At 36.8% G+C, this 15489-nt stretch overlaps 1 protein-coding gene across 1 annotated transcript in view; it reads right to left on the bottom strand.

Annotated features, from left to right (window-relative positions):
* The window catches only part of LOC115213265 (pregnancy zone protein), a 148459-nt gene that overhangs the window by 21315 nt on the left and 111655 nt on the right, over positions 1-15489 (bottom strand). Inside the window, exons 28-32 of the mRNA XM_029782199.2 lie at positions 13863-14034; positions 12431-12654; positions 8048-8260; positions 6148-6266; positions 1616-1700 (exon numbers count right to left, since the gene is read on the bottom strand). Of these exons, the coding sequence (XP_029638059.1) occupies positions 1616-1700; positions 6148-6266; positions 8048-8260; positions 12431-12654; positions 13863-14034 (813 nt within the window). The remainder of the gene's footprint in view (positions 1-1615; positions 1701-6147; positions 6267-8047; positions 8261-12430; positions 12655-13862; positions 14035-15489) is intronic.

Raw genomic sequence — 15489 nt, 5'->3', positions numbered from 1 at the left:
CAGGAGTGAGGTGGCTGAGTTCTTTTTGAGCATTGGGTATCACGGAAGCAAAGTAGCTGAGTTCCTTTTGAGTGTTGGTCTTCATGGAGGCAATGACCAAGCTGAGCAAAATCACAGTCATGGCAGATACCAGTGTCAGGCAAATGGTACTTGTGCTGGTGGCATGTAAAAGCATTCATTAGGAAGGGCATCCAGCCATAGAAAACCATGCCAAATCAGACTGGAGCCTGATGCAGCCATCAGCGTGGTAGCCTAGTCAAACCATCCAACTCATGCCAGCATGGACAACAGTTGTAAAATGATGATGATGATATATATATATGTATATATATAAAAGAAAGACTATACTTTCCACTGTGAAGCCACCACCAAGGTTCACACACATACACACACACACACATATATATATATATATACACACACTCACACATGCATATATCTGTGTGTGTGCATAAGGCCATGTAAGACTGTTTGTGCCATTGCCACATTAAAAGCATCCAGCACACTCTGTAAAATGGTTGGCATTAGGAAGGACGTCCCGTCACAGAAACCATGCCAAGTCAGACTGGAACCTGGTGCAGCTCTCCAGCTTGCCAGCTCGGGTCAAACTATCCAAACTATGCCATTATTGAAAACAGGCATTAAAGGATGATGATGATGATACCTATATGTATACATATACATACACACATGTATGTATTGTCATCCCCACCTTCATTCTTAATCAGTTTTTTTCCATGCTGACATGAATTGGACAAGAATCTTTGAGCCAATGTTTTTATGGTTGGATGCTCTTCCAAGGAACTGACTTCTCCCCACAGCATGTGAACTTATTTAAATCTGTTTCACTTAATTTTGTCAGTACAAACAACCTCCAAATCTGGATTTTATCTAGTGTTATATATATATTACATTTGACCAAAAGACAATCATCTTCATCATCATCATCATCATCATCATCATCATCATCATTTAATGTTCATTTTCCAAACTGGCATGGGTTGGATGGTTTGACAGAAGCAGACCTGCTGGAGAATTGCACTTGGCTCCAATTGCCTGTTTTGGCATTGTTTCTATGGCTTGATGCCCTTCCTAACACCAGCCACTTTACAGCATGTACTGGGTGCTTTTATATGAAACTAGCACCAGTGCTTTATATGTGAAATCAGCATGGGTGTCCTATATATGACACCAGCACAGGTGCTTTTTACATAGCACTGACACAATGTAGAAAGTTATTACAACTTCATCAATGAGATAAGATTTATTTTTATTTCCATTTTTGAAAACAAATATCATTAGGCAGTCTACAAATTAGAATACTTTGAGAAATCAGTAATTGTTATAAGATTGGGTGTGGTAAAAAACCTATGAATAATAGAAAAATGTTAGCAGGGCCACACATGGCAAAAATATCAATTATAGATGGAGAAATTGTTGCTAATTTGTAGGTTTGAATTGCTTTTACGTATGTTTTTTTGGGGAGTAGTGATTTATGATTTATTAATGATTTATCTCAGTTATTCGATAACTTCAATAGGTTTTTCTTAATTAAGACATGAATGGAAAGATTTAATTCCAAAATTTAATGATTTACTATTCAGATATAACTTACTTCTTTCAAAGATGGTCGATATACCACCCAGCCTGTTGGGAGTTTGATCTCAGAAACCGCCATATTGGTGCTGTTAGACAAATCACTGAAAAAAAAAATTGAAAAGCAAGAAATAAATAAATCACCCATGCTGATTGAAAAACAAGAAATAAATGAATTGAAAAATAAGAAATAAGTGGAAATTTTACCGGTAAGTGTGTTAAATTATAAGGCACAAAAAGAAAATGACTCCCCAGACACAACAGAATAGAAAAACAAACACTTTATTTATTTAACCAGTACTTTATTTTATTGACTAAAGCAGGATGAAAGGCAAAATTAACCTCAGCAGGCAATAGGTTTGTAAATAACAAGAGAAAGTTGCTTCACAACAAAATGTCTGTGATATAACTATCTAAAAGATTTAACTGTAGAAGTGGATGCACATCTATCCTTGTTTATCACAGGTGTTTGCTTCCAAAAATATACACCATATCAAATGATTCAATGATAAATGAATAACAGAACACATAGAAAAAAAAATAGGTTTCATTCTGAGACAGTAAATTGTCCTGAACATTGTAAATATCCATTAGGGTGTGCTTTTACAGTCCAAGCAAAATCTTTGACTGATTGTCAAGCTGTGTTATCATAGATGAATTCATGATAAGCATAATATGGTTCACAATTGAGCATACCATCTTATCCAGGATCAATGGTGAATGAATTATGAAGATAGATGCAATCCCATTTCTAAAGGCAAAATAAAATAGCAGTAACATTGCATTGGCAAAAACATGACTCTCATCAGCTAATAGTTATTTGAAACAACACACAACCAATATTTGTTGTGTCTGTTGGAAAGAACAAAACTGGGTGATATCTTTCTACCACCCTACCTCTCTCTCCCTCTGTCTATCTGTCTGTCTGCCACTCTCTCTCTCTATCTATCTATCTATCTATCTATCTATCTATCTATCTATCTATCTATTTCCTCCTCTCCCTCTCAACAGTTAGAGGCTCAGAAAAGGCCCATAGGCATTGCCCTTCTTTCCTCTCTGAGCAATAATAAATTATGCATGCTACACAAAGTATGTTAGTAATTTACTAGCTGTTAGATTATGTCAATTTAAGCTGAAGTAGATAATCCAAATATTTATACTTGGCTTCCAAAAAATAAATAGTCAACAACATCAATAATAATAATCCTTTCTACTGGAAGTACAAGGCCTCAAATTTGGGGAAAGGGATTAAATCAATTACTTGACCCCACTGCATAACTGGTACTTAATTTATCAACCCCAAAAGGATGAAAGACAAAGTCGACCCAAGCAGTATTTGAACTCAGAACTTGAAGACAGACGTAATACCGCTAAGCATTTCACCCAGTGTGCTAACAATTCTACCAGTTTGCTGCCTTAAAATTGAACTTGGCAGAATTTGAACTCAGAATGTATAGACAGATGAAATGATGCTAAGTATGTTGCCTGGTGTGTTATAGATTCCACCAACTCACTGCCTTAACATCAATAATAATAATGATAATGATAGTCACTTTGACAGCATGTGCTGCTCTCTCAATAAAAATAATAATAATAATAATAATAATAATAATAGTAGTAATCCTTTCTACTATAGGCACAAGGCCTGAAATTTGGAGGAGAGAGTCAGTCGATAAGATCAACCCCAGTTAGCAACTGGTACTTAATTTATCGATCCTGAAAGAGTGAAAGGCAAAGTTAACCTTGGTGGGATTTGAACTCAGAACATAGCAGCAGACAAAATGCCACTAAGCATTTCACCCAACGTGCTAACGATTCTGCCAGCTCACTGCCTTATTAATGATGATGATAATGATGATGATGATAATAATAGAGCACCAAAGGCCAGATGTAGTAATCTTTAGGAGGGACAAACAAGAGTGCCTAATAATCAATGTAGCAGTGCCAGAAGATCAACATATCATCATGAAAGAAAGAGAAAAAGTTGATAAATACGAACTGAGAATTTGAGATCCCTAAGATGTGACAGCCACGAGAGTTGAACATAAAGGTTACCCCTATTGTTATTGGAGCATTGGGTTCAATACCACCCAATCTGAAAAAAAAACATCGGAAAACCTTGGAAGTACCCTACAATCTAGATGTGTTACAAAAGTCGGCATAACTTGGAACTGCACACATATTTTTTTCTTCTCTAGGCACAAGGTCCGAAATTTTGGAGGAGGAGGCCAGTTGATTAGAGCAACCCCTGTATGCAACTGGTACTTAATTTATCAAACTTGAAAGGATGAAAGGCAAAGTCAACCTCGGCAGAATTTGAACTCAGAATGTATAGACAGATGAAATGATGCTAAGTATGTTGCCTGGTGTGTTATAGATTCCACCAACTCACTGCCTTAACATCAATAATAATAATGATAATGATAGTCACTTTGACAGCATGTGCTGCTCTCTCAATAATAATAATAATAATAATAATAATAATAATAATAATAATAATAATAGTAATCCTTTCTACTATAGGCACAAGGCCTGAAATTTGGGGGAGAGAGAGTCAGTCGATAAGATCAACCCCAGTTCGCAACTGGTACTTAATTTATCGATCCTGAAAGAGTGAAAGGCAAAGTTAACCTTGGTGGAATTTGAACTCAGAACATAGCAGCAGACAAAATGCCACTAAGCATTTCACCCAGTGTGCTAACGATTCTGCCAACTCACTGCCTTATTAATGATGATGATGATGATGATGATGATAATAATAGAGCACCAAAGGCCAGATTTGTAATCTTTAGGAGGGACAAACAAGAGTGCCTAATAATCAATGTAGCAGTGCCAGAAGATCAACATATCATCATGAAAGAAAGAGAAAAAGTTGATAAATACGAACTGAGAATTGAGATCCCTAAGATGTGACAGCCACGAGAGTTGAACATAAAGGTTACCCCTATTGTTATTGGAGCATTGGGTTCAATACCACCCAATCTGAAAAAAAAACATCGGAAAACCTTGGAAGTACCCTACAATCTAGATGTGTTACAAAAGTCGGCATAACTTGGAACTGCACACATATTTTTTTCTTCTCTAGGCACAAGGTCCGAAATTTTGGAGGAGGAGGCCAGTTGATTAGAGCAACCCCTGTATGCAACTGGTACTTAATTTATCAAACTTGAAAGGATGAAAGGCAAAGTCAACCTCGGCAGAATTTGAACTCAGAACGTAAAGACAGATGAAATGACGCTAAGCATTTCACCCAGTGTGCTAACGTTTCTTATTTCTTTATTGCCCACAAGGGGCTAAACATAGAGGGGACAAACAAGGACAAACAAAGGGATTAAGTCGATTACATCAACCCCCAGTGTGTAACTGGTACTTAATTTATCAACCCTGAAAGGATGAAAAGCAAAGACGACCTTGGTAGAATTTGAACTCAGAATGTAAAGGCAGACAAAATATCGCTAAGCATTTTGCCAGGCATGCTAACGTTTCTGCCAGCTCGCCACCTTTGGAACTGCATGCATATTGCATAAAGTACTGTCGGTCTGAGGTCCTTGTTGACTTAACAAACCCCCAGTAGACACAATATCTTCAATCAACAACTTCACAATATTGTATACTGTGCAATGTCTATAACAATAATAATAATGGTTTCAAATTTTGACACGGGAGGGAGTATGTTGATTACATCAATCCCAGAGCTCAACTGGTATTTATTTTCTTAACCCCAAGGGGGTAAAAGGCAAAGTCAACCTCAGTGTATTTTTGTACTCAGAACATAAAGACTGACAAAATGCCATTAAGTATTTTGTCCAGCATGCTAACAATTCTGCCAGCACATTCCCTTCTTAGAAATAGTAATAATCCTATCTACTAAAGGCACAAGGGCTGATATTTTGGGCTAGGGAACTAGTCAATTACATTGACTCCAGTGCACAAACGTTACTTATTTTACTGACTCTGAAAGGATGAAAGGTAAAGCTGACCTCAGTGAAATTTGAATGCAGAGCATACAGATGGACAAAATACTGCTACGCATTTTGTGCAGTATGCTTAAGATTCTGCCATCCCATTGCCTTCTTAATAATGATAATGATAATGATTTCAAATTTTGGCACAAGGCCAGAAGTTTCAGGGGAGGGAGGAAGTCAGTTACATCAACCCTAGTGATGAACAGGTACTTATTTTATCCTCTCCAAATGGATGAAAGACAAAGGTGAACTCAACAGAATTTGAACTCAGAACACAAAGACAGACAAAACGCCACTAAGCATTTTGTCTGGCATGCTAACAATTCTGCCAGCTTGCCCACCTCTTATTCATAATAATAATAATGATGATAATAATAATAATAATAATAATGATAATGATGATGATGATGATGATGATGACGATGATGATGATGATGATGCAAGGCTAGTAATTTCAGGAGAGATTGTGTCAGTTACATCAACCCCTGTGTTCAACTGGTACTTATTTTATTAACCCTGATAATAATAATAATTATAACAATAAACACATTCTAATATGAAAAATATCTTTTATAATCAGACTCACCCAACACTAATACGTAGTGTAGCTCGGTCACATTTTCCATCAGTGTAGACAGGGAACACTTTTAGTCTTAATGGTGATGTATTGGCAATAATTTCAAACACATTGTACTTGACATTCATCTAAAAATTAAAGGAATTGATAAACAAAATGCATTATATGATAATAATGGTAATGAAAATGAAACACTGTAATGATGATAATGACGATGATAATGATGGTAATTATTTTTAAATTAGGCACAAGACTGGAAATTGGAGATGATAGGTGAAACAGTTTATTGAATCAATACCAGTACTTGACTGGTACTTTATTTCATCAAACCCCACCTGCCTCAGAAGGATAAAAGGGAAAGTTGATCTTGATGAGATTTGAACTCAGAATGTAAATGCTATAAATTTCACAAAGCGTTTTGTCTGATACTCTAGAAACCCTGCCAATTGTCCTCATCAGTAGTAATGCTGATGATGAGGAGGAGGAGAAGGAGGAGGATTTGTTATTAATGACGAAAGCAGTCTTAGTTCAAAATAGCATTCAGTGTATTTTACTTAATGTGGATATGCTACAGAAAGATAGAAAACTGCAGGTAGTAATAGTCTCAAGAAAAGCATCTCATATAGATGATGTATAGTGCTAAAAGGTACATACATGCTTTCTTAGCACTATTCATGTATATGAGATGCTTTCTTGAGATGAATGCTACACTTTCCTGGGTTTCTACATATTATCCACATTAAGTAAGATATAAAGAATGGAATAATAATAATCTCGTTTCTTACATAAGTATCAGGCCAAAGATATGGTGGAGGAAGAGTAGAAAAGGTTAAAATGACTCCAGTAGTTGATTGGTACTTTATTGGTACTTTTATTGACCCCTAACACCAGAAAAATGAAAGGCGGAGTCAACCTCTAACAATTCTGCCAATTCACTGCTCTCATCATGATGGTGATGATGAAAATGGTGTGATAAAAGAATAGCACTGTTTTGCCATAGACTGACTGACTACAGCTTTTGTATAATGTGAACACACTTCCAGCCATTTTAGAAAGTCAAGCATATTAGCATATTAAAACGGCATTATGTTATTTCAAGTTCAGAAAATAAGGGAGACAATTCAGTAGCAGTTTCCCATTACACTGGAGCATCAATTTTGCCAGGCTTACCAAAACAGTGATAAGAGAAACACAAACTAGCTGCACCTTGTATGTCTTATTTAGATATGAAAATCTAGCTGATTTATATACATGACTCCTATTGAACACAGACACAGCTATGGTTAAGAAGCCTGCTTTGCAACCATATGGCTTCAGATTCAGTTCACCTATAGAGTACCTTCGGCAAGTGTCTGTAACAGGATGAAGGTCTCAGGAACACTTGAAGGGTGTCGGTCTTATCCTGTTACATTCAATTGTGTCCAAAGGAAAACCAAAACTTCGTCTATCTTCAACAGCAATAAATAATACTTTATTTTGTCTGGATTTGCAAATAAAATATATACACATATATTTTCATCAGGGCAAACCGGTAGCCAAGTCCATAAAACTATTCACAATAGTTAACCTGTATGAGCCAAAATGCTGTCTCCGTACCCGTGTAGAAGGGGGCTTCTCTATGTGTTGGCTTTTCCCTTGAGAGAAAGTTGAGTCGTGTCCACTCAATAGGGCTGCAGCTTCAAAAAGACTGATCTAGCAGGAAAACTTTCTGTTGGCAATTCTCTGCGCATGCGCATGAGGGAACTTCTGGTGGCCTACCGGAAGTAATCCAACTCTGCGCATGCGCGCTGAAAACTTCCAAAATAGCATCACTACATGTCTTTTACTTTAACCCTCAACTGACCAATGCCTAGTAAAAGACAAAAACACCATCATATAAAATATGCATAAATTGAATTTCATATTCTACCTGAACTAAGGCACATCCAGCTCCTTTGGCCTTCAATTTTATTTCATTAGGTAAGATTTTGATCTCTTCTGTCTTTAATACCAAGCTATTGATATCATCTACCAAGAACTCCTCCTCAAATTCATCTCCTTTTACTGCAATATACATATTAAGTCCATCTCTGTAAGTGAATTTGGCATATTGTGCCAAGGCTTGTAATGCAAGTACTGTGTCCTGCAATAGGAAGAAGACAGTTCATGTTAGTTAACAGTAGTAACGAGAATTGTAGATATAAAAATGTCCTGTTAGAATTGTTATAAACAAAAATTGAAGAGCTAATATATTCATCAACAGATGCTAACATTTATGAGACAGATTCCACTGGTACCATGTAACCCAGTATAACATACTTTGTTAGTTGGCAACTGAAACACCCTACCCCTACCCAGTAAGGAGCGTATGTGAATACCCAACAGGATTAAAACTAAAACTTGTCAAAAGGCAGAAGAGCTCCTCACAGATAAACCAACTGCCAACTGTAGCTGATAAGACAAACACTATCAAATTATCTGCCCCTTGAAATACATTGTTGACCACCTGTTGTCTACTTAGACTAGAGATATTGGCTGATTCAAGAAAACATTCAATACAACACATATTAACCTCAAAATCTGAAAGATTTTCAAGAGAAGGGCCACAAATGGAAAATATCAGCATATACTCAGAAGGTTCCCTAAAATATCAGCTGAGCTAAATACATTTTTCTCTGTTTAAGATTTTTAATAGCTATCATATACCGATATATAAAATTTGAAGCCTTTTATGTCACAAAATAAGCTTAGCAAACCTGATTGGGACTAATACCAAATATATATACAAAACTACCTTCACATTATATGTATAAACTGCATGTAAAATGTAAATGAATAGCAAGCATAGATTTGGGTCTCATCTCCAAACTGAACCATTTTATACATGCGAATATACAGACATACTGAAATCTGGCACACTTTCAACCCCAAGTATTTCAGATAAAGCACCAGGCCTTCTTCAACTCTATTTGACAATTCTCAACAATTTTCTATTTTCTTTTCTTAGTAACAAGTCTTCTATGAACTTGAGGCTTAGCTTCAAATTCAGTTGTATTAATTCATTAAGAAATTACTCTCTTCTGCTCCTGAATTGAGATACTGGCTTATGTTATAAGAGTAGCTTGATTTTGTTTTGGTTTTACATTTAAATCCAATCTACAGTAAAGCCATTAACCAAAACTCTTAAACCACTAGCTTCAGGGTTGTCAGAAGGCATGGGCACACTGAGCAGTTGCCCAAGGCCCTCACATGTTTAAATGCCCAGTTTTAAGCTATGCAAGCTGTGGCTTGCCATCAATAAATAGATATCATAAGGCCCAGTTCATTGATTTAACTATGGAGCTATGATGCTACTAGGATACTTATTTGTACTTGTATATGCAGCTGCATTCACCTGGGGTGAGTTGAGCCAACTCTGAGCAACAAGTCGTATTTGGCATTTCAGTGGGAATACAAGTACACATGTAGCCCCCAGTCATACGCATACACACTTTGAGTTAATGTAATCCATAGCAGCTCATCTTGCCCTTGATAGTCAACCATCACAGAGGATATGCCAACCAAGTCACTACTGATTACTGGAGCAAATGTAGCCTGGGTTTGAAGCATGTTCTAGAGACATGCTTTAACAAAAGCTAAGGGATGCCTCACTCCCAGTAGTCTTCCAGCACACCAGACACCAACCTGGAATTTCTGAGTGACCATGCTACTAGGATAACCCTGATTAGCTCACCATATGATTTTCACTTCAATAGCATCTGTCACAGAATAACCAATAGTCTATATCATATGGTGCATATATAATTCTCCCATCTAGACCATTTTTACCATCACCTGCTAAGACTATGAACTAAACCCAGTATAATCTTTCCTCCCCATGAAATACTTTCCTCTGGAATTTCCTTGAAATAATGCCACCATTACATATAAATAGAAGAATCCATTTTGATTATGCAAGAAAATTCTTTGGTAGAAACATGGATTTGTAGTTAAGCAGTTTATTTAACAACTGAAGCACACAGCATCATGGGCAAGTGTCTTCTGCTATACCCTCAGTTTGACCAATAACTTGTAAGTGTAATTTAGTTCACAGAAAAAGCCAATTACACACACACACATACACACACATCCTCCTCCTCCTCCTCATCATCATCATCATTTAATGTCCGTTTTCCATGTTGGCATGGGTTGGACAGTTTGACAAGAGCTGGCCAGCTGCAGAGCTGCCCAGGCTATGTCTCTGTTTAGGCATGGTTTCTATAGCTAGATGCCCTTCCTAACACCAACCACTTTACAGAGTGTACTGGGTGTTTTTACACAGCACCAGTATGGATGCTTTTTACATAGCACTAACACTCACGTTCCTGCAAGATTAGCAGTGCACAGCAAGAGACGGATCCAGAGGACATGTATTTATGCAAGAACAATCATGTTTTTACTTAGCTTGACATGTCTTCTCAAGCATAGGAAACCACCAGGAATCTCAGTCTCTTGTCATCCCCTCTGTGAGTCCCAACTTCTGTAGATCCTTTCTTAGCACTTCATTCCACACTTTCCTGGGTCTACCCCTTCCACATGTTCCCTACACACACACACACAAACACATGCATACAAGCATATACACATATATGTGTATGTGTCTATAAGTATATACACATACATACATATATATTTTCACAGTTTATCTTTATATACATATGTATGTATGTATGTATGTATGTATGTATGTATTTATGTATGTATGTATGTATGTATGTATACTCTTTTACTCATTTACTTGTTTCAGTCATTTCACTGTGGCCATGCTGGAGCACCGCCTTTAGTCAAGCAAATTGACCCCAGGACTTGTTCTTTGTAAGCCTAGTACTTATTCTATCAGTCTCTTTAGCTGAACTGCTAAGTTACTGAGACGTAAACACACCAGCATTGGTTGTCAAGCGACGTTGGGGGGACAAACACACACACACAAACATATACACACACATACATATATATCCATATATACGATGGGCTTCTTTCACTTTCCCACACAAGGCTTTTGTCGGCCCGCAGCTATAGTAGAAGACACTTGCCCAAGGTACCATGCAGTGGGACTGAACTTGGAACCATGTGGTTGGTAAGCAAGCTACTTACCACACAGCCACTCCTACGCGTATGTATGTATGTATGTATGTATGTATGTATATATGTATGTATGTATGCATGCATGTGTGTATATATGCATGTATGTGACTTCCTTTATATCTTATGATGCAGACCAGTACTTTTGGGGCAAATGGATACATTCTTAGAGAGTAGAATTGGCCCTGTGCAAGGCATTTCCTCTCTTTAAAAGGCTTCAAGCACAGGCATTGCTTGATTATTGATGCCTTTATTATGTGTTGCATTCTATGCCTGGCCATTGGCAAGAAATGCAACTCACTCTATGAAAAATTCCATGAGGGAATGATAACACGTATCAGCATTTGTATGAAGCTTTCTGAATACCTGCTGCAAGAGGTGCCCATCACTTCCTCATTTGTGCAGGTGAGTGTGGATCCCTGGTAAGACTAGAGGTGGGTGGGGCACACCTGTGCTGCTTGTATTTGGGAGAACAGTCCCAAAATGGCATTGCTCAAGCACCCAGTACACTTTGTAATATGGTTAGTGTTAGGAAGGGTATCCAGCTATAGAAACCATGCCAAAACAGACAATTGGAGCCTGGTCAGCTCCTGTCAAACCATCCAACTCATACCAGCATGGAAAATGGATGTTAAACAATGATGATGATGCTGGAGGAGGGAGGAAGAGGAGGGGAGGGGAGGGAGAGGAGGAAAAGGAAAGAGGAGGAGGAGGAAAGAGGAGGAGGAGGAGGAAAAAGGAAGAGGAGGAAAAAGGAAGAGGAGGAAAAAGGAAGAGGAGGAAAAAGGAAGAGGAGGAAAAAGGAAGAGGAGGAAAAGGAAGAGGAAGAGGAGGAAAAGGGAAAGGAGGAAAAGGAAGAGGAGGAAAAGGAAGAGGAAGAGAAGGAAAAGGAAGAGGAAGAGAAGGAAAAGGAAGAGGAAGAGAAGGAAGAAGGAAGAAGGAAGAGGCAACCTGCAGGAGAGAGAGCATGTCCTTGATGATGTTGATAACGGCAATGAAAGGACTTTAAGAAACCTAGCTAACTGACTGATTAACTGAAGGATTAATCAAACAATTAGTTCATTGGCTTAATAGTTTGCAGATTGCCAAATAAAAAATAAGAAGTGAAATAGAACCAATGCAAGTGTTATTATTGCAATAATGATCCTTTCAAGGTACAACAAAATAACAAAGAAATGAAATGTGACTTTACTTGTGTTGAGGTGAAACCTCCATATGGATTCCTTTGTTTTGTAAGCCACTGTATAACTGGTAAGGTATGGGCCACTGCACTCATACCTTCATCTTCCAAAATACCCAATAAAACATATGATGTGATCTCCACTTCAGCAGAGGAAGCTTGTCCATAGAGTAACCAAGGATCAGTTTCTTTAGGTTCAAGTTTTTTGTTGTCTCTGGTCCAATACATGTTTCCATCTATGAAATTAATTTAGTCGTAGAAGTATGATGAAATAAGAAAACAACAAAAAAAAATTGTTTAAATTAGGAAAAAATAATTAATTAAGGAAAAATTTCAAAAGATAATTTTTTTTTAAATGTCAGCCAAAAAAGGTAAAAAAACAAAATAAAACTAAAAGAAGATATTGTGTTTACTGTTTATATTAGTTGGACTGGAGTCCACATCTTGATTGTTACTGCCACTACCGTTTGGATGTTGTATGCTCCAGCCTTCTTCGGGTGTCTTACATTAAACTCTGTTGTATCAGTATTTCAAACCTAACCCTTTATTTGATCCAAGGGGATACACTGTTCTGATTCTACTCCCTGTGTTTCATGACATTTTTTGCTTTAGTTGATTTTTGTGAATTACCTTAGTGTGTTGCCTGGGATTTTGAATTCAGAACCTTTAAGTGTCTGCACTGCATTAACCAATGTCTTTATCTACTACACTATGCTCAATACAACAATCAAGTTCAACACAAGGGCTGGAGTGGACAATAGCCAAAACATAATTAAAACAACAATCAATACGAAAACACCAGCCCAAATAGTATAAACACTATACAGAATATAAATTCCTCATCTCACAAATATAGAATTGTATTAAAAGAAGATAAAATAAAAGCAGAGCTAGGAAAGGTTTCTTAGAACTACTAGCACTTTTTTGATTGCTAAAGATCGTTTTGGCACTGAAATTTGTTTTATTGCCTTCAGAACTTCTATTAAATACAGTTAGGGTCCCATTAGAAAGTTACAAAAAAAAAATCAAAATTCAATTTTTTCCTTTGTTCCTTTCTGAAAAATAATAAGCAGACATTGCAAATGTGAGAGGTCATTGTTCTCAACTAAGCAATTGAAGATAAAATGTGTGCATTTGTATTAGCTTGTATGCATTGATAGGGAAAATCTGACATTTTAGGACTAATATTCTACCTGAGAAAAATGAAAAGTTTCAACAGAAGGATTAGAAGAAATTTTGGATATCTTATTGACCCTATGTCTCTCCCCATTATATTTGACTGGGATTTTATTTTATGAAACTCCAAATAATAAAATCAAAATTGATATCAACAGGATTTGGACTCAGATCATAAAATACTAGAATAAACACCACAAGGTATCTTGTTCAGTTCTCTAACAATTCTTTCAAATAATAATATAAGGCATCTTATATTGTTTCTTACCATCACGTATAACTCGATTCATCAATTCTTCTCTTAAAGCATTCTTCTTTTCATCATTACTTCCAGACAGTACAAAAGCATAATGCATTAAAGCTAATGTGTATGTATCATTCACTTCAGCTTTTGATAAACATGCCATAGCATTGTTTATAATATCCATTGAAGTTAAATTCTATAAAACAAACATGAAGTCAGAAAAATATAAAAAGAATAAATTCACAAAAGCTGTAACCATCATAGTTTAACACCTACATTTCCATGTTTGTATGGGTCACATGAAATTTATTCAGGCATATTTTCTTTAGCCGATGTCCTTTCTGTTACCTGAATGATCCAGGAGCTAAGTCAACCTGTAAATAAGGACTATTAACTCTTCCAAAATCTAAGAAGTTTTAGTTTCTTTCATTGCACACTTAATTATATGTCTATTAAGAAACTTGCCACCCTACAAAAAACAGAAGACTGTGTGGATTACCTTACTCCACAGCTTCCTTAAATCACTCTGAAGTACCAGCTTCAAATGGAGATTAATTAATCTCTCCAAAATCAAATTGTGCATAGCTAGTAAGTACATTCTCGGTGCCATTGTCCTAAAGATTAGAAGTATGATGAAATGAGATAAAATTAGTTGCAATACCACTGTTAGCCTTAATTAAAAAGTCTGAGATATCATCTAATTATTGTCATAAGCAGATATTTCTTCTGGAGAATTTTCTGCTGGCAGAATGTTCTGTGTCAAGTGATACAAATTCATAAAATTTTCAATTGCAAGCCATACAAGACATTCAAAGTGGTCTGCCTTGTTGATGAGCTTATACTTTGGCTGGATTGTCTTCTTTACATTTTAGTAACCCAACTTGGAGCTCACAATTTTAATATCATGTGACTGCCTTTACCAATAAGAAGCGCCTCTACTAACAACCAATGAGGAGCACCTTTACCAGTGACCAGAAGTTATAAAAAAATGCCCTAGAGATAGAGATAAAAAGATAAGAAAAGTGAGAGAGAAAAAGAACACACACACACACACACACATGGCTATATCTAATCAATTTATGCAATGAATCTTTTCAGTTGCTGTCACAGATTTGGGAATTTTAAAATTAAGTGAAAATCTTCAAATTTGGTGTATTAGTGTAATTTTTCATTGAATCATCTGAATTTGGGATTCCCAGAAAAATTCAGTGGTGGTGGTGGTGGGGGTTGTAGTGAAATTATCACAGTCGTACAAATACAGCATCCTTGCTACAATGAAAAGGGGGCAGACTAAAGCTTTGCCTGTTACCATGGAGACAGATGCCAATGTGGGTTTTATAGTTATATGTATAATGGTGGTTTTCAATTGGCTAAAATTACCCAAAATTTGAAAACTTTAAAAGCTATTGATTTTTTATTTATTAATTTATGACAAAAATAAATTTCATCATCATCATCATCATCATCATTGTTTAACGTCCGTTTTCCATGCTGGCATGGGTTGGACGGTTTGACTGGGGTCAGGGAAGCCAGGAGGCTGCACCAGGCTCCAATTTGATCTGGTTTCTACAGCTGGATGCCCTTCCTAATGCCAACCACTCCAAGAGTGTAGTGGGTACTTTTTACGTGCCACCAGCACAGGGGTCAGAGG

The sequence above is a fragment of the Octopus sinensis genome, linkage group LG6 (genome assembly GCF_006345805.1).
Source record: "Octopus sinensis linkage group LG6, ASM634580v1, whole genome shotgun sequence".
Taxonomy (NCBI): Eukaryota; Metazoa; Mollusca; class Cephalopoda; order Octopoda; family Octopodidae; genus Octopus; species Octopus sinensis.
Note: the sequence above shows the minus strand (reverse complement) of the source record. Positions and strands in the feature narration are given on the sequence as shown.